Source organism: Anastrepha ludens, chromosome X (assembly GCF_028408465.1).
Source record: "Anastrepha ludens isolate Willacy chromosome X, idAnaLude1.1, whole genome shotgun sequence".
Classification (NCBI taxonomy): domain Eukaryota; kingdom Metazoa; phylum Arthropoda; class Insecta; order Diptera; family Tephritidae; genus Anastrepha; species Anastrepha ludens.
In genome coordinates, this window is record NC_071503.1 from 64149822 (window position 1) to 64171396 (window position 21575).

At 30.0% G+C, this 21575-nt stretch overlaps 1 protein-coding gene across 2 annotated transcripts; it reads right to left on the reverse strand.

Annotated features, from left to right (window-relative positions):
- Positions 1 to 13289: 13289 nt before the first annotated feature.
- LOC128869303 (nuclear pore complex protein Nup160 homolog) lies at positions 13290 to 17005 on the reverse strand. Of its 2 annotated transcripts, XR_008455257.1 has the most exons (6): positions 16651 to 17005; positions 14883 to 15003; positions 14492 to 14762; positions 14267 to 14430; positions 13709 to 14001; positions 13290 to 13648 (listed from the first exon to the last, which is right to left on the reverse strand). XR_008455257.1 is itself a non-coding variant. In XM_054111831.1 (4 exons), exons 1-3 carry the CDS (start codon positions 14496 to 14498, stop codon positions 13984 to 13986), a joined length of 189 nt encoding a protein of 62 aa, XP_053967806.1. In that variant the 5' UTR covers positions 14499 to 14843; the 3' UTR covers positions 13292 to 13648; positions 13709 to 13983. The 2 variants fall into 2 exon arrangements, 1 of the variants encoding a protein (XP_053967806.1); XM_054111831.1 differs by lacking the exons at positions 14883 to 15003; positions 16651 to 17005 and having other exon boundaries at positions 13292 to 13648; positions 14492 to 14843.
- Between the last annotated feature and the right edge of the window lie 4570 nt (positions 17006 to 21575).

The following is a 21575-nucleotide window of genomic DNA, read 5'->3' on the forward strand; positions in this document are numbered from 1 at the left end:
GTATAATTTACACCACATTCACACTCTATTTTTTTATTTCTACTTGGTAATGTGTTACGATATGCAAATTTTTGATTGTAACATTTTTTACAATACCCCTTATTCAAATTAGAAATATTTGTTTCTTCCAAACATGAAAAACATATTTTTTTACCATTTATAATAGATAAACATATTTTTTCACCATTTACTATTTTATGATATAATCTTTGTTGTTGTTGTATTATTTCACCCATTGTTTCCAATTTATTAACAAATATTTTATATCAATTTACATTTCTAATATTTAATCTTATACTAATTTTTTCTTTTCTAAAATCAATTAAATTATTATCCTGATCAACAATATAAATAGTTATATTTCTAATAGTATTTGTATTTACTGGATAGTATATTAAATTTTTAGGTATTTCATTTATTTTTTCACCAGGTTTATCATTAATAAAAAATTCATGAATAATATTTGTTTGTTTATTATTTTCATAACTACCTCCTACAATATTACATTTTATTCTAATAGAATTAACATTCATAATATTTACTGGTAAATCAGATGATACTAATGTATTAGGTTGAATAATTTGTTCACTAAATCCTAGTAATGAAGCTATGGAATTTTTTTGTGTAAAATCAATAATATAATTACTTTTAATTTCAACTTTTAATGTTGTCATATTTGGTTTAATAGTAATACCCTTTATTTTCTCTTTTATAAAATTGTTTATATCATTTATTTCATATGAACCAGTTGGAAATGTAATTTTTTTGTTAACACTGTTAATTGTATGTAAATTATCTTGTGAATCATTTCCTTCGAAAATATGTTCACTTTGTGAACCAATGACAGAGTCAACATAATGTAAAATTTTATTTTTTAATTTTTCAGATATGTTCGGTATAGAATTATAAGTAGAAAAATTAAGCAAACACATTTCAAAATCATGTTTAACTTCATTTGACTCTGTTGAAATATGTTTATTATCTAAAATTATTGGTTCATCAAAATTACATGAAATTATTGAAGTATTTCCATCTAATGATATAGTCGGCATTATTTAATTAAGTAAAAATTTTAAACATAGATGACCACAAATTATTTCATTTATTTCTTGATCAATATTATTATTAAAAATTACAGTATTTTCATTAGTTTTGAAATATTTTTCTATTAATATTGGTAATTTATTTATAGCAAAGGAATCATAGTAAAAAATATGATTATTATATTTTTTATATGCTACCCAGTGTGTACCATTACCATCATTATTATCTAAATTTATTATTCCACATTCTATATCTTTTATCTTTTCTGGTAATCTATCTTTCATGAATACACCCCTAAAATTTGCTATATTAAATTTTCTAGCATATTTTTTTAAATCATAATTACTTAATGGTTTAATTGGAATTAATTCAAAATCAAATTTTTTTTAAGTAACATACCATTACCAGATTTTTTAAGTAACATACCATTACCAGATTTTATATTTTTTTCTTCTAATGCTTTATTATGACGTATTTTTTCTTCTAATAATTTATCGTTAGTTTTTTTATCATTATATGCTCTATATAATGTTGTTCCTGCAGTAACTGCAGCTCCTATTGCTGGAATAAGTGGTAATAGTGCTGGTAAAAATCCGCCAATTTTTTCATTATTAAAACTTTGTAACTGAGACATAGATAATTTTAATATAAAAATTTTAAAAGTAGTTTTATTATTATCTAAATGTTTTTTTATAGAATTAATTTGTTTTCTAGTTAATGGTAAATATGTTTCATTCATTACACTTTCTTTAGTTCTTTGTAATTGAATTGGTTCTAATTTTATAGTAATATCTGTTTTATTTTTCATAGCATCATAAACTTGTTTTTGTTGATCTTCATTTAGAGATATTGGATATTTAATATATCGTCCACATTTTGGAATAAAATTAATTTCATTTTCATTTGTATTATGTTCACTTTGTGAACCGTTAACAGAGTCAACATTTATCAATTCTTCAGTTAATGAATTGTGAGTTGTTAAACCCATACCCATTTTTCTTTTAAATTTCATAGCATTAGTAATATAGTTAAATATGCATTTACTTTTTCTGATAAACTAGCATCTTTTGCTGAAACTCTTGACCATGCTTTATCTTCTAAAATTTTATCAGCTTCATGTCTTTTCTTTATATCATTACTTTTAGAATATGCAATATCATGTTCTTTAGCTGCTTCATCTAATTTATTAATTGGATTTACATCCTTTTCAAGTTTTAATTCAAGATTAGTACCAGGTCCTAAATAATTATATCCTGGAGAATGTAACTCAAATGGAAGATTATTTATAAGATTATTTATAATACCACTACCATAATATCGTACCATTTATTATAATAGAAAATGTGATGTATTTATATTTCTTCATATATATTTATTATATTTACCAAATTTTTAGAAATTTTCAGTATATACTAAGCGATTTTAGTGGAGAAAATTTAACGAATATGAATGAAGTAAAAGAATTATTATATAATATTATGTCATTAATTCAAAAAATGGAAAAAATTTATTATTTAAATGGAAGATAAAATAAAATGTGATAAAAATAATCAATTATCAAAAATAGATTTTATTATTTCAAATGGAATAGATAAAATAATGCAAAATGAATACATTTCAATGGTACTAATTATTATTCTATTAATAATGTTTTTTTATAATTTGATAAGACAATTAAATACAAGACTACAATTATTTTAAACATAGGTTTCGACCTAGTCAAAACATATTAGTAAATTTTTAATAATATTTTTTAGTTAAATAAATGAAAGAAGAAAAAGGTATCGAATCTTATGACTTTTATGAACATTTGCCATCTAATTCTACACTATTAAATGAATATGGAAGACCAATAGAAATAAATATTAATAATCAAGACATTAAAACGTTACCATCAAAAAGTTTACTTAATATTAGAGGTCAAATTATTGCTAAAGATAAAGATGGTAAAATATTAGATAAACTTAATCCTGATAAAATAAATTTTGTGAATAATGGTATAATAAATCTGTTTAGTAAAATTACATATTTTATTAATTCAGTTGAAATTGATAAAATTGAAAATCCTGGAATAACAACAACAATTAAAGGCTTAGCATCATTTTCTAATGATTTATCATTAAATAATGCTGGTTGGCAAATTGTAAATAAAGGTAGTGTTTGTAATAATATAAGAAAGGTTATTTTTCTGTTAGCATTCCATTATGTATATTAATTGGGTTTTTTGATGATTACAAAAATTTCATTTTTAGAATTAATCAAAAATTAGAATTAATAAGATCAAATGATGATACAAATTGTTTAATTATTGATAATAGTTTAAGTGATCATACTTTTTCTATTGATATTAATCAAATTATATGGAGAATGTCTCATGTTAATATAAATTTTCAGTTGAAGTTGATCATGAAATTAATAAAAAAATTTCAAATAATACAAACTTTCAAATGTATTTTAGAAATTGGAGATACTATTGTACTACTGCAATTCCAGCTGTAAAGACTTATACCTGGAATATAACATCATCTAGTGCTAAACCTAGATATTTTCTTATTGCATTTCAAACATTAAGAAATCAGAATAATTATAAAGACAATAGTAAATTTGACCATTGTAATTTAGAAAATGTTGTAGTTAAATTAAATACAAATAGATATCCAAACTATGATATGCAACTATCTATTAATCAAAATAAATTTGATACATTATATAATATGTTTCTAGATTTTAAAAATTCATATTATGGTTCTAGTATAAATAATTTACCAATAGTTAATTATGATACATCTTTAAAAGAATATCCAATAATATGCATTGATACATCTAAACAGAATGAGGTAATTAAAGAGGCTGCTATTGATATTAAAATTGAATTTAAATGGACAGAAGATTTTCCATCAAATACAGTCGTTCACTGTTTAATTATTAGTGATGATAGTTATTCATATAATCCACTAACAAATCAAGTGATGCATGTTTGACTTGTTTTTTTTTTAATTTTTATAAAATTAAAATTAACTAAAAATTAATTGAAATAAATATGTAATTCATTATATTAATAATGAAAAAATTTATCTAAAATTCTAATTATGGATGGTCTTTTAAAAGTTACTAAATTAGATAATAAAATTAAATTAACTATTCAAAATTTTGATACTCATAAACCAATAAAAAGATTAAATGAAATATTTCCGAATATTATTAGAGCAATTATTTGTGGACCAAGTAATTGCGGAAAAACAAATGTATTATTAAATATATTATCAAAGATTTATTATTCTGATATAATAATTTGTTCAAAAACTTGCTATCAAGAAAAATATAAATTTTTGGAAGATATGATAATTCAATTTAATAAATTGTGTATTAAAAATGATTTGGAATCTAAAGATATAAAATGTTTATCAATTCAATCTCTACCAACACCTGAAAATATTAAACCATATTCTGTAATAATATTTGATGATATCTCTACAGAACAACAAGATAATATTGCCAATTATTTTGCTTATGGTAGACACAATAACATTTCTTGTTTTTATTTATGTCAAACATATTCAAAAATTCCTAAACAATTGATAAGAGATAATGCAAACTATATAATTATATTTAAACAAGACAAGACTAATCTGAAGCATATATTTAATGACCATTGTAATGATATTGATTATGATATTTTAAAAAATATGTGTATTCAATGTTGGAAAGAACAGTTTGGATTTTTAGTAATAGATAAAGAACAAGAAACAAATGATGGTAGATATAAAAAAATGTTTGAATTTTTCTTTACAATATAAAAAATGTTTGAATTATAAAAAATGTTTAAATTTTTGTTGAATAATATTTTTTATTAATTGTTTTTTATATTGTTTAAAACAATAATTTTTCGACTACTTCATGAATTTGATTTATCACTCAAGTCTATTTTTTCTAACAAATTCAAAGCTTCTTCATAGTTACTATTACTTATTGTGACTCATATTCAACAGTATTTCATTTTTTGGTCCGCACAGGTCCGCACCAGACTAGATCAAATATTATGCTTATCTTGCAGTTTGTGACTCATATTCAACAGTATTTCATTTTTTGGTCCGCACAGGTCCGCACCAGACTAGATGAAATATTATGCTTATCTTGCAGTTTGTGACTCATATTCAACAGTATTTCATTTTTTGGTCCGCACAGGTCCGCACCAGACTAGATCAAATATTATGCTTATCTTGCAGTTTGTGACTCATATTCAACAGTATTTCATTTTTTGGTCCGCACAGGTCCGCACCAGACCAACAGTTCACTCTGTGAATACTTATAAAGCTTATTCTATTTATAGATTGTGAGCAATGTTGATAAGATCAACTGTTTGCTTTGCATACTACTCAACTATAATTACATTATTCAGGGTATACGGTTTAGATGAGTTGGTTAAGCAGTTGGAATTGTAACAATAATTTTGTTGCAAGTTCAAATCTGACTCAAAGACTTTTTTTTGAAAGGTACTTTAAAAAATAAATGTATCCTTTTTTTTTTTTTTTTTTTTTTTTTTTTTTTTTTTTTTTTTTTTTTTTGAGATAATATAAGCTAAAAAAATGAGTTAAATGTTAAAAACCCCTATATTATAGTTACTCGTAGTTAGTATTTTTAAGGTACTCGTAGTTAATATTTTTAAGGTACTCGTAGTTAATATTTAGGGGTGGACTAAATCGACCCAACTCAAAATTTTTAACTTTTTTTTTGAGATAATATAAGCTAAAAAAATGAGTTAAATGTTAAAAAATGTTAAAATTTTGAGTAACTGTAAGTTAAAAAAATGAGTTAAATGGTAAAAATGTTAAAATTTTGAATTAAAATGATAATAAATGTTAAAATTTTAATATTTTTGAGTTAAAATGATAATAAATGTTAAAATTTTAATATTTTTGATATTGCGTTGTAGTCCGGAATATACATACTACTTATTTACAATTAAATATTTAGAATAAGAATCTATACAAATAAAAAATTTTAATTTTTGCGCGAAAAAAATATCAATATGGAGTTGTTCTCCCTCCCTTTCCGGAATAGGTGCCTCTCCTATCGGAATAAGTTTTGGGTGCCTTTCATATTTATTACTGTTGCATATGTTACAATTTTTTACATATGCTTGAACTGTTTTATCATCAATGGCCAATAATATTGTTGCCTAATTTGGGCCAAATTTTCCCTATAATTTCTATGTGCCCTATTGTGAGTTTGCCCAATAATCGCTCCCTGATCCTCTCTATTAGTAATATCGTTTGGGAACAATTTCGTATGAAAAAATTTTACAGTTGGAAATGCCTCCCTCAATACGTTATTTATTTCGTAAAGCACCTCAGGTGAGCAATATATTCCCGTAACCAACTTTGGGTTAATATATTCTTTTAAAACTCCAACAATTTTTTCCGGTATGTCGTATTCGATCAAAAATCGTTTATTATTAAATTGTCTCTAACACGGTTATTTTCGCCCCGTTATCTATCAAAATTTGTTGCTTAAAATGATTTAATGGCTTTTTTGTTTCATGAATCTGATATTCATTACTGCTTTCAGCAGAATGTTGTGTGTCCGCTAACGAATCACCGGAGTCACTATGTTCTTCGGAATTCGTCAAATTATTAAGCATTTGTCTCGACAATGCATCAGCAACGACATTGGTTGCACCTGGTTTGTAAATAATTTTTGGAGAAAATTCTTCAATAAATGATCTCCATCTCTTAATCTTAATATTCGGATTTCTTTCCGAAATCGCAAATGACAGTGTGTATTTCCAGATCACTAACACCGTAAAGGTAATTACGCAATGCTTTCAAAGCCCATACTATTGCGAACAACTCTTTTTCATTTGTAGCATAATTAAGCTCCGTAGAATTTAATGTTTTTGATATAAAGACAATAGGTTTCCCCTCTTGTGACAATACTGCACCCAAAGCTACATTTGATGCATCGGTTGTTAAAACAAATTTTTTGTTATAATCAGGTTGTGTCAATTCAACCTGTTGAGCCAGTAAATTCTTCAATTTTTCACAAGCAGTCACTCCGTCTTGATCTAGATTAACTATCTTTTTCTTAGACAAATACTGGGAAATTTTTCCGTTTTCCCCCTGCAAATGCTTAGTTAATGGCTTTGCCACAACCGCGTAATTGTGTATAAATTTTCTATAATAGCCTGTCAGCCCCAAAAATCCCCGCAATTGACGCAATGTCTTTGGTATAGGATAATTCTGTATGGCTTCAACCTTTCTTGGGTCCGTTTTGATTATATTCTTTGCCACTATATATCCCAAAAATTCCACCTCTCTTTGGTAAAACTTAGATTTTTCAGAGGATATTTTCATATTTGCCTCCCTTAATATATTAATTACCAAACTCAAATGTTTTTTATGGTCTTCCAAAGTTTTGAAAAAATTATAACATCGTCGACATAAACGTGACAAAACTTTCCAATATTCCCTTAATACATTATCCATAGCTCGTTGAAAAATACTTGGTGCATTTTTCAATCCGAACGGCATTCGTAGGAATTCGTACTTCCCGTTATTTACCGAAAATGCCGTTTTCTCTATATCACCTTCTTTTATTAATATCTGGTAAAATCCAGACTCCAAATCTATTGTAGAAAAATAATTAGACTTTCCCAAATTCGAAAGTATAACCTCCGGATTAGGCATTGGGTACCTATCAGATGTGGTTTTTTCATTAATTTTTTTGAAATCGATGACCAATCTCAATTTAGGACTTCCGTCATCTTTTACTCCTTTCTTTGGAACCACCCATACTGGAGAATTGTATGGACTTTTACTTTCCCTAATTATATCCTTTTGCAACAGGCTTTGAACCTCATTATTAACAAAATCATTCACTGACATTGGGTAAGGGTATTGTTTTGACCAAATTGGCCTTTCTTCAAAAGTTCGTATTTCCGCCTTTACGTCGGTACGAAAAGGTAAATCTAAGTTAACATCACTATGTGTTATTGAAATTTCCTCAATCACCTTATTTTGCAAACCTTCGATCGACTCCCCTTTCCTATCTACTTCAAAGGATATCTTTGAGGACTCCGACCTTAAATTATTCAATGAATTTCCAATTTGGGAATCTTCATTCTTATCTTGATTTTTCAATTTTTTTATTTTCGCGGTATCTACCTCAGCTAACGTTTTAGGAGTTAGGTTTTCCGAAATATTTTTTTGCAAATTTTTATTATTTTTTTTGTTTCTAGTATAATTTTTGGCAGGCCCCTTCTGACCTTTTTCCCCTACTGGTTTCTGATTAATTTTCTTCACACCGTTTTTGGTATTTCTTTCATTATTTTTCCCTTTTGGTTTATTGATAACATCTTCGACAGACGTTTCAGGACCTTCTTGTCCCGAGGGATTTGGTATATCAAAATCATCAAGAAAATGAATTTTTTCTGTTTTGTTATTACCATAGATCAACACCCGATTTGGAATATCAATCTTGGCCTCGATTTTACTCAAGAAATTGATTCCAATTAAGAGATCACTTTCCAAATTTTCAATCTCGTAAAATCGCTCCTGAACATCAAATAAATTGATATTATGGAAAAAGTTTATGATGGTCGAACCGTGAATGGTTCTTACCCTCTTCTTATTTTCTAAAACATTTTTGTTTACATAGAGCCCGGCCCGTATATATGAGCTTGTTGCTCCCGTATCAACTAAGATTTTGAAGATTTGCCCCGTCTTCCTATCCGTCTTGACAATGTAGGGCAAATCAGACCTTACTCTAAAAAATGGTTTTCTCCCATGTTATTAATTTTTTGCACCTTCTGTTGAGGTTACGTACTTATTTGCGCACTATCATTCGACCTCTTTGGCACAGCATTTGCCTGATAATTATAATTGGTCTGCCAATTATTTCTATTGCCTCTCACCTGTTGCTGGTACGTTTGTACCGGTTTGGGCCTATTTGTGATCTGTAATGATGGATCAACGTCCATTGGCTCTGGACGATTTTGTTTGACCTCATTTGCTTGGGTATTCCTTGGTGGATACCTTAAATTGTTCTGAAAATTCGCACCCCTACGAACGCCCTGAGGAGCGTTTCTGTTTATTGTAATATTATTAATACTATTATTATTACTCCTTGAAAAATGCAATGCGAATTGTGCTCGCATTTGATTGGCATCGAGCTCCTGCGCCTTGGCAAGAGCAATTGGTAAGTCACGTGGTGCCAACGTGAAGAGGATCTGGTCCAACGGAGGGTTAAGACCTGTAATGAAAGTTCGAAGAGCTGTTTCCCTGTTTTTGGTATTAAGCTCCTTTGTAATTGCGGAATTCGTTCCGTGCGTCATTATCGTTTTGTTAATTAATAACGTCAGTTTTTTATTGACCTCGTTGTAGAACTCTATTAGGGTACCAGGTCCTTGCCTAAGCACACTCATTTCCTGTTCTATTATGTGACACGGCCTCTTATCAGCGAAGGAAAAATCTAGCCTACTCAGAATTGCATCGAAATTAAGAACCGTACCGTGGTTCGTTAAAATATCGTTAGCGTCCTGCGTAATTTTGTTACGCAAGATAGTCAAGGCAGCAAAATATTTTTTGCTTCCCCTAGTTTACAATGACATCGAATTGTTAGCAGCCTCGCGCCAGCTAACATAATTGTTGATTTTTCCTCGAAATTCAGGAAGAGATTTTATGACATCTAAACTTTCCTCACAATTGATCGTTGAATCTATTGATTCTGTTGCATATTCAGCAACATTATCGGATTTACTTAAAGCCTGCAACTGACGTCTAACTTGTTCTACCTCGCTACGCAGCGAGGCGGTGCTAGCAGCTATAAGTCGCGACACAACATCCATATTGGACGTGCTGTTATTATTATTCACTATAGACATATCTGCAAATCTACTTCTCAACTCTTCCAGCTTTATTTTTGGTAAAATTTTAAAAATTTTTAATCACTTCTTTATTTTTTACACAATTTTTGTGGTTTTCTTTACACTTTTCACAATAGTGTAATCTCTCGTAACCTAAGCTACTAGGTCTATTGCCCATATGCTATACTTATTCTTAATTAATTAATACTTTACAACTTTTAATTCTTAAAAATTATTTAATTTCTTCCTCATTATTGGAAGATCCTTTCAGGTCCAACTTGGTGATGTCGTTTGCTTGCTAAAAATGTTTGCATACAGATGGATTCTATTTGATTTTCCCTCAATTGAGTGCGTTTTTCCTCGTTTGCCTTTTTTCCTTGTAGAATTATTTGATATTACAATATATTTTGTAGAATTGCTCGATATTTTGTTTTATTATTTTTTTTAGACTAGGATACTTTTTGGTTTTCTCCTTTTTTAGTCTTTAAATTTTTTCTTTTTGTTTTATTATGTTTTTAGACTAGGATACTTTTTGGTTTTCTCCTTTTTTAGTCTTTAAATTTTTTCTTTTTGTTTTATTATTTTTTTAGATTAGGATACTTTTTGGTTTTCTCCTTTTTTAGTCTTTAAATTTTTTCTTTTTGTTTTATTATTTTTTTAGACTAGGATACTTTTTGGTTTTCTCCTTTTTTAGTCTTTAAATTTTTTCTCCCTTTTCCGGTTTAGGGATACTTATTTATTTAAATTATGCACTGCCTTTTTATAGGCTATTATAGTACACAACTTTAATTTATTTGGTCCACCAGAACTTAAACAGCTCCTGGCAGGATCGCCAATTAACTTTTGCTTCAATAGCAAAAGCTTTTTAAAAAATGCGAGTCTTCATTGTGATGCTTGTCGCGCAATGCACAACGGATAAAAACTGATCCGAAACTTTATTAATTTCAATATTTATACAGAATCTGCTTACAACTACATTCATAAGTGAAGCTTAAATCTTAGGTTAATTCTGCGTATGTCTTAATTCTATTGAAAGCGGACCATACGTCAATGTGTCAATGACATGTTTGACACTTTCGCTAATGGTAAGCGCTTATATTTATTGTTTATTTTTTGGGAAGTGGCTTGCGCTATTAATCTATGGTCAATTGTTTACATACTGGGTTAGTGGTGTGTGGTATAGGAGGCGTTAACTTGCATGCATGTTTATATACATATATTAGTATACAACATATCTTATAAGGTATGTGGTAAATATTATTATATTTATTCCTTCATATATCATAATAAATTAATAATAAAAACGTTAAAACAACAGGTATTATTTACGACTAGTCGTCACTAATAATAAATTCGGTAAGGATGATGTTGATACAATTGGTTGTATTTAAATTCTTCAAGTAAATCAAATTAATAATCCTTATAGAAAAATGGAAGAAGGCATATGCAAATACAAATATGTGAATTTATATAAACGGTGGTTAAACTTCAAGGGCTGATGTTGAATGTGAACCACATCTAAACGTCAACGACACCGTTGGACTTCTTTCTTTGGGGTTATTTAAAAGAAAAGGTGTACGTCGATAAGCCAGCAACAATTCAAGAGCTAAAGGATGAGAGAGTTCGGCACATTAACGGCATAGAACCTTAATTATGTCTTAGCGTCTTCGACAATTTGGACCATCGGATGGAGGTGTGCCGCCGAGGCCGCGGCGGCCATTGGGCCAATATTTTTTTTTCATAAATAGTTGAGCTATACCAATATTACCAAAGAGAAATAACAATAATTTCCCAAAACAATTGCATCTTATTCAAAATCAACACCGGCCCTTGAAACTTAAATAACCTTTACATAAGGAACTATTCGCATTTAGTGGTCTTTGGAGGTGTGTCGCCGAAGCCGCGGCATCAATTTGGCCAATGTTTTGTACTATACGTAATTGAGCTATACCAATATTATCATAATAAAGAGAAATGACAATAATTTTCTAAAAAAATTGTAATTTATTCAAAATCAACACCGGGCCTTGAAACTTAACCACCCTTCACAGGTAGAAACCTGAATTCGGTATTTTTTAAACAAAAATTGGGAATTTTTAGTTTCCACACCACCATTGAGGTTAGTATTTAGTGTGCAGTTGCCCAATAGCCTTATATCACTCTTATACACCTTCATATACTAAAAATAAGCACAATCCGTATGAAATATGTTCATAAATAAGCAAAAAATTTAAAAGTGTATTTGTAAATGAAATTATTTAAAACTGAAAAGTTATTTAATAATAATAAAGTAATGAACACGAAAAACATAAGTTATAACTAACAAAAAGAACTCTCAAACAACGAACAGAATAAATTTAAGCAGATTACCTGTAATTTTTGTAAAATATCTCAAACTCAAATTCAATTCCCTTACCTACGCTTTTCAACCATAGAATATTTACGTATATACAAATTTACATAAACCAACACACAGTTTTCTACATTACATTACATTATGTACATAAGACTAATTAAAAGTAGAAGTCGAAAAGGATATAACGAGCTTTGGATTCCTCAAACTCACTTCAATTCAAATTATTACATTTCAATTGAATTAATTTTAAGACAAATAATTATAAACATTTCAACACGTCATTTCTCCATTAAGCAAAAACGAACTGCTTTCGTTATTTATTTTTGGTGCGTTTTCTCTGGCAACCCGCCATTTCGCCTATCAGCTGTTCAAAATCCCATAGTGTGTGAATGCTGCCAAATTTTGAAACGAGCTCATGGGCGCGCTCTATCTCAAAATGAAAGAGTTTCACATCTAGTCAACTATGATAGATAACATAGATGACAAGATGCGAAACCAAGGCGAATTTATTATAGGTGACAGCATCCACATATAAGTAAAGCACTGTTTTTGTTGTTGCCTTTGGTCCAAGCATCAAGTCAAAATCAGCTGTTCATTTGCAGTGTGATTTGCATGTGAAACGTATGCTGGAAATAGTCACAAAATAAAAAGTCGCCACGTTTCCCACAGTTCATTGAAAATTTCATATGTAGCTTATGTACAAGGTGGATTTATTATGTGTGAATTGTAAGTTCTTGTGGATATGAAAGGAATCATTTGAGTTTGCGGTATTTTAATTATCAATACATACATATTTCAGAATTTGCCACGGGCATGCATAAGGTGAAATTGAATGTAGAGAGTGAAGTTTGGACGCGGAAAAGTTTAAAACAGAGGAACATAACGCAAAAAAACTTCGAAACAAGGGCAAAATTAAAGTATCTGCGTACAGAAATTAGTATATGTAATATTGAGCTCAATTGTATTTGTATCACATTTTTAATTTGCAATTTTTACATGTGTAATTCTATATCCTCATAGGACCCACCTTGGCTGCTAATGACTATGATGGCTTCATACTAAATACTGTTGAGATGCGCATACCATATTGCATAAAAATGTTTGCTTATGTTTTTTGTGGCAAATCGATCGCTATGATTGACATCTAAAATTGAACACTTAAAAACTCTGGATAACAAATTTGTAGCATGCTTGTGAATTCATTTTATATAATTCAACTTTATTGGTTCTATAACCTGTATTTGGAGCATAAGTTCTCGAACATTGAAAAATTTACTAAAAATTAAGTATTTAATTTAATTAAATTTATATTAATTTTATTTCATCTATTTGGATATTTTATTTGCTGTGCGCTCTCTGGTATCGTCGTCTAAATTTGTGAGCTCCTATGATATAAAAAACCAATTATTATTTATGCCTATTATTCGAATTATTATTATGCATACCTGCTTATACTCGATATCTGAAACTGAGTATTCGCTTCTAGCTTCCAACAGTGCATGTGGTAATTCGGCAGCTTCAATTAAGGGATGATGTTTGACGAACAAATTGTAGTATGATTATAAGTTGAACATGTCTAACGTAGTATACTCAGTTGTTTTTAATTTAATTAATGCATGCTTCATATTTCAGAGGTTCATTGCATGAGCTGCATAAGCTAACAACAAGCATTTTTCGGCATGTGCGTAAATTGTTTGTCCGCACACTCAGTGGAATCAAATTACATTTCTCTTTGTTGCTAAAATTTGTTAAATAAACGTTAAGTAAACATGTGTTATAGAATATGTAGAAATAAGTAAAATAAGTATAAAAACTCGACCACATCGTAATGATCAATCAATAAATATTTGACAATACAACCTGCCGGTTATCCAGCATTGGTTATCTAACAGAAAATCGTCTTTTATTTATTACAAAATACAATAGCTCTCGACATTTCACCAACTGTTGGTCTGCATGTTTTTAATAAATTACGTCAAACGTTTTTATAGCATATTTCATACCTTGTAGTCATTATATAGCCATTGCGGTATAAAAGCGTTGAGACTTAGCAGATTGTTTGCTATATATTTACGTACGCTGGTATAATTTTCTAACTCATAATCATAAATGAGTTTTTGTAACAGTGACCGGGCCATATTGGTTGCTTTATTGCGATGAGGCAAATCTAAATTATAGAAAAAATCATATAGCAAAGAAAATGTTTCCATAGAAACTCTTTTTCTCACCAGCCATTTCATTTTCTTGTGACCACGCTCATGCTTCATTGCCGCTTTCCTTGGTAATGCGTAATGCGGTGTACCTATATGGGAAGAGGTGATAATCCGAAGCCAGAAAGCAACTTCAATGCATCAGTATATAAACCACATCCAGATAAAATTATTGTCAATTCTTGTAGACCTTTGTACGTCTTTTCGATAAGCAGCGAGTCGAACCAGTGCTTTGTATGATTCACCACGGTCTAGCAATGATACAGCCATAATAAATTGTCCTAAAATTCTAAATTAATTAAATTAAAGGACAACCGCGAGTCAATAAACTGGCAAACATGAATATATGTTCCATTTGCATCAATAGCTCAGTAAACACAAATGTAAACATATGTATGAATGTACATACCAATACAAACAAAGCATATCATTTTGACGTAAACCATATCTACGGCGAAAAATTCAGCTGGGTGAATGCTGTCACCTATAATAAATCCACCTTGTGCGAAACTCTTTTCCTCGTGAGGGCGCTGAAAGATGTAATTTTTTTGACGTGATAACGTCTTATAATTCGATTTAACAGGCTGCACGCACGAAAATATGTGTCGTTACCTTGCTCATTAGTGTTACCTTGCTCATTGCCGTTACCTTGCTCATTTGTCGTTACCTTGCTCATTGCATTGAATGAACTGCAAGCGAAAGCGCGGAACGAACGACAAAGCAAACAAAGCAAACGAACGGCAACGTTCGACATCTTGCTCTCTCCTACTTAAGTGAGCGTGTATATGTATGTATATGCGCATATGTACATATATAAATTCACGTATTTGTATTTGCATATGCCTTCTTATTGATTATTATTAATTTGATTCACTTGAAGAATTTAAAATAAAACCAAGTTTGTTAATAATACCTGTTGTTTTAATGTTATTATTATTAATTTTTTTTATTATATATGAAGGAAAAAATGTATGGTAATATTTACCACATACCTTATAAGATATGTTGTATACTAATATATGTATATAAACATGCATATACATATACAATTTCGCGCAATTTTCAAAAAGAATAAATCTATATGTAAAGATGCATACAAATCATATGGACATATCAAATATACGAATCTATTTTGTACGCAAGCAAATGTAAGCTAATGTGCTTGAACTACAAGCGAGAGCGCGGAACGAACGACGAAGAGCACAATCGGCCCCCGCGTTCGGCAACGTTCGACATCTGGCTCTGTCCTATTTGAGTGAGCATATATGTATATGTATGTATATGCGCATTTGTATATAAATTCACATATTTGTATTTGCATATGCCTTCTTCCTGTGTGCATGGTAATGAACCATTTCCCTGTTGAGAATAGGAGATGATAGGAAAAGTAGGAAATGAAAGGGGGTGTTTCGAGTGTAATGTGTCTTGAAAAAGGCAAATCGATGATGTTGCCTCTTAGTGTTGTTGACTTATTAACGTCTGATGCACAATCGAAATTGAAGATATCTTTCATAAATTTGATAAATGTTTCGTCATTTTTCACGTTTGTGTAAATGTAACTTGACCTATTCCATTGCAATTCCATTTACCTCCTCCTCTATATCCATATAAAATATCTATCAAACAAATAAAATTAAAATTTTGCTTTGAAAATTGCAACCATTCCATCAATATTTTCTTATGACGTTGTCACGTTAAACTATCGTCAGTAAACCGACTTTACAGACAACCTCTTTTTTTTTAACTTTCGTCAGCAATGCCATACCGAAAGAAACATTGAATCTGTATTTTTTAAACAATAATTGGGAATTTTCAGTTTCCACCCCGCTATTGAGGTAAGTTTTTAGTGCGCGGTTGCCCAGTATCCTTATATCATTGGTATACACCTACGCACATATAGTTAAAGTAAGCGCAATCAGTATTAAATGCATAAATAAGCAAAAAATTCAAAAAATTATATTTAAATGGAATTATTCACAATTGAAATCCAAAAGTAATATAATAATAATAGTAGTAAAGTAATGAATACGAAAAACATATGTAAAAGTGGCTAACAAAAAATAAAATGCTGAAACAACAGCCGGAATAACTTAAAGCAAATAACCTTTAATTTTTTATAACTTAAAAATTGCCAGCAAACGTATGTTTGTAAAACATCGCAAACTCAGTTCCCTCACCTACGCTTTTCAACCGTAATATATTTACAGATTAAAACCCAAACACAGTTTTCAATATAATCACATATATGCAAAATGTATTCACATATGTATACACGACGAATTAGAAGTTGAAGCCGAGAGGGATACAAGGGCTTTTGAAAATTCTCAAAACACACTTTAATTTAAATTACTACGTTTCAATTCATTTAATTTTAAGACAAATATTTATAAAAATTTCAATCGCGGCATTTTTCCATTAGGCACAAACGAACTGTTTTCGTCAGATATTTTTCACGTGGTTTTTGTGGCAGCCCGCCATTTCGCCTATCAGCTGCTCGTCATCCCATGATACGTGAATGCTGCCAAATTTTGAAACGAGCTAATGGGCGCGCTATCTCTCAATATGAAAGAGCTTCGGATCTTATTATTTATTATAGATGGCGAAATGATAGGCGAAATGACGGGCTGCCGGAGCAAACGCGCCAAAAATAACTAATGAATACAGTTCGTTTTTGCTTAATGAGGAAATTACGCGATTGAAATGTTTATAATTATTTGTCTTAAAATTAATTTAATTGAAACATAATAATTGAATTTGAAGGGAGTTTGTAGAATTTTCCAAAGTTTTTTATATCCTTTTCGGCTTCTACTTTTCATTCGTCTTGTGTACATATCTGAATACATTTTACATAGTTGTAATTTTATTGAAACCTGTGTGTTGGTTTATGTCTCTAAATTTGTATATGTGTAAGTATTTCGAGTTCATTACTTTATTATTATTATATAGCATTTGTATACCAATTTTGAATAATTCAATTTAAATATTTTTTATTTTGTAGCTTAGTTATGTACTTTATGCTGATTGTGCTTCTTTTTATAATATGTAGGTGTCTACGGGTGATATAAGGTTACTGGGCAAACGCGCACTATAAACGAACCTCAGTGGTTGTGTGGAAACTAAAAATTCCCAATGCTTGTTTGAAAAATTCCCATTCAATGTTTTTTCCGGTGTGGTATTGCTGACGAATCAAGGCGAATTTATTACAGGTGACAGCAAACACATATATGTAAAACCCTACATGTATTTGTTGTTGCGTTTGGTGCAAGCATCATGTCAAAATCAGCAAGCAAATGTAAACATACGAATGTAAACATACCACTACATACAAACAAAACATATCATTTTGACGTAAGCCATACCTACGGCGAAAAATTCAGCTGGGTGAATGCTGTCACCTTATTAAATCCACCTTGTGACGAATGTTATAAAAAATGCACATTTCTTAGCGCTCTCACGAGAAAAAGAGCATAGATGACTAGATGGGAAACTCTTTTTCTCGTGAGAGCGCTGAAAAATGTGCATTATTTATAACATTTGCCAATATTGCCACACCGGTAGAAACATGAATTGGATATTTTTTAAGCCACAATTGGGAATTTATAGTTTCCACACCACCATACAGGTTAGTATTTAGTGTGCGGTTGTCCAATAGCCTTATATCACTCGTATACACCTACATATACTAAAAATAACCACAATCTGTATGAAATATGTACATAAATAAGCAAAAAAATTTAAAAATTTGTATGTAAATGAAATTATTTAAAACTGAAATACAAAAGTAATTAAGTAATAATAAATTAATGAACTCGAAAAACATAAGTTCTAATTAAATACCTGACATATTGCGATTTTTTAATATAACACAGAAAGTGGGTAACAAAAAAAAAAATTCTCAAATAACGAACAGAATAAGTTTAAGCAGATTACCTTTAATCTTTGAAAAATATCTTAAACTCAAATTCAATTCCCTTACCTACGCTTTTCAACCATAGAATATTTACGTATATACAAATTTACATAAACCAACACACAGTTTTCAATAAAATTTCATGTATGTGCGAGTAAAACGTATTCATATGCATATGTACACAAGACGAATTAAAAGTAGAAGCTGAAAAATGGATATAACGAACTTTGGATTCTACAAACTCACTTCAATTCAAATTATTACAATTCAATTGAATTAATTTTAAGACAAATAATTATAAACATGTCATCACGCTATTTCTCCATTAAACAAAAACGAACTGTTTTCGTCAGTTATTTTTGGTGCGTTTCTTCTGGCAGTCTGCCATTTCAGCTATCAGCTGTTCAAAATCCCATAATGTGTGAATGCTGCCAAGTTTTGAAACGTCCTCATGGGCGCGCTCTCTCTCAAAATGAAAGAGTTTACCATCTTATTATCTATGAAAAAGGGTTTCGCAACTAGTCATCCATGTTATCTATCATGATGAAAAGAATAATGAGATAGCGCCTATCGTGGTACCGTTACTTTCCTGTCAGCGAATGTGACAGTGAGCTATGTGGGCCGCTTTTGGTAAACAGAACTGGCGCTGTGGGATGAACCAAACGTAATGTTACGGTGCCTAAGTATGGCCTATGTGCACCAGTATGGCCCTTTTCGTAACTTGATTTACCTTTGTTTTTTGTTATTTAGTCTCGGAGTTTTACATCTTTCTTCATGACATTTTTCTAGCCTGTTGTAATAAAAGCAATGTTTATAATTTTGTAAACTATAAATTTTTTAAAAATTAGTTCAATAATTCACTCAGTTTCATTTAGCTTCACTTTTTTTAACATCTGGTCGCATTGCCCGGGATTGCAGTTGTTGTTGGTGCTTTTCTGCTTTCAGCAGTCATGTCTCTCTCCCGCTACTGCAGTGTTGCCTCGCTTCGGATGTAAAAACGCACTAAAATGCCCATTTAAAGAAAATAAAATACCACATTTTAATCGAATTACTTAAAGGACTTTGTATGCGTGACAAATTGTCTTTAAAATGTGCGTTTTTTTTCAATAAATGTGTTATGGATATGTACAATTTAATTTATGAGTTGTTTTGTTAAAAGAAACTCTTTGTTAAGGGAACGACTTATTTGCTATATTTCAGGTTAGTAACAAAATAAGATACCCTTTGTGTAAAAATGTCGTTATTGTTTTTTCAGTATATTCTGGTATTTTTTTGCTTATGTTTACAATGAATACACCTCTTGATGCCCTATGTCCCACTAAGGATTGCGGAGCGAACGAAACGACTACACCTCTAGGGTTTTAATTCGGATTCAGTAAATTCAAACGCTTTTTAAAATGTGTAAAAAGGTTTTCAATGTTAAGAAGAGTTGAGAGAAGAACATTTAATATTCTTGCATTAACTTAAAAGGAGCAAAAAATTAAATTTACACTTTCAAAATATCAAACCTTATAAGAAACAACAAATGTTCATTAGCACTAAAATCTTCTCAGAGTGACCTTTTTTAACCTTCTTTGGTTTTATAATACAGTTTTTTTCAACTTACAGTTTCGGTAGCTTTACATTAAAAACAAAAAGAGACAAACACCAAACTTAAAAATTTTCGCATTTGGGGTATAAAAAAGCACTAAATTTATTGGTGGGCAACACTGCAAAACTTGGCAAACGTGACGTCACGCACTCTCTGATGGGCGCAATCTTGTTTCTATCATTCTTGATTATCTATGATAGATAACTTAGATGACTAGATGCGAAACTCTTTTTCTCGTTAGTGCGCTGAAAAATGTGATATTTTTAAACATTCGTCAGCAAAGCCATACCGAATGAAACATTAAATGGGTATTTAAAAAAAAAAAGGGAATTTTTAATATAGTTTCCACACCACTTTTGAGGTCAGTTTATGGTGCGCGGTTGCCCAGTATCCTTATATTACCGGTATACCCCTTGAAAAAAAATTAGAAGCATCATTATAAAATACATAAATAAGCAAACAAAAAAATAGATTTTAAACAAAATTTTTCAAAATTCATATACAAACATAATATAATGGTAATAACGTTGTGAAAACGAGATACATAAGTATAAGTAAATACATGCAAGAAATACATAAAAAGTGGGAACAAAAAAGCCAAAAACTGTGAAACAACGAACAGAAAAAGTTAAAGCAGATGACCTATAATATTTTATAACTTAAAAACAGTTAACGAAATTTGGTTGCAAAATATCTCAAACTAAAATTCAGTTCGCCTACACAAGCTTTTCAACCATGAAATGTTTACATATATACAAATTTACATACACAAGCCAACACACAGTTTTCAATAAAATTACATACATATATATTAAATGTATTCATATATCTACACAAAACGAATTAAAATTATAAGCGGAAAAGAATATAAGAGGCTTTGGAAATTTCTAAAAACACACTTTAATTTAAATTATTACGGTTCAATTGAATTTATTTTCCATTAAGCAAAAAGGAACTGTTTTCGTCAGTTATTTTGTGTGCCTTTCTTCTGGCAGGCGCCTTATGCCTCTCAGCTGTTCATCATCCCATGGGCGTGAGTGCACGCCCATGAGCTCGTTGCAAAATTTGGCAGCATTGCACTCCCTGGGCTAGTAAACAGCTAATGGTGCTCATGATGCCAGCACCATAAATGACTAGATGGGAAACTTTTATCTCGTGAGAGCGCTGAAAAATGTGCACTTTCTATAACATTTGCCAATACTGCCACACCGATAGAAACATGAATTGGGTATTAAAAAAAAGGGAATTTTTAGTTTCCACACCACCATTGAGGTTAGTATTTAGTGTGCGGTTGCCCAATAGCCTTATATCACTTGTAAACACCTACATATGTATACTAAATATCAGCACAATCCGTATGAAATATACATAAATAAGCAAAAAATTTAAAAATTTATATGTAAATGAAATTATTTAAAAATTTATTTATTGAAATACAAAAGCAATTTAGTAATAATAAAGTAATGAAGACGAAGAACATAAGTTATAATTAAAAACATGACATATTGCAGTTTTTTAATATAACACAGAGAGTGGGTAACAAAAAAAAAATTCTCAAACAACGAACAGAATAAGTTAAAGCAGATTACCTTTAATTTTTG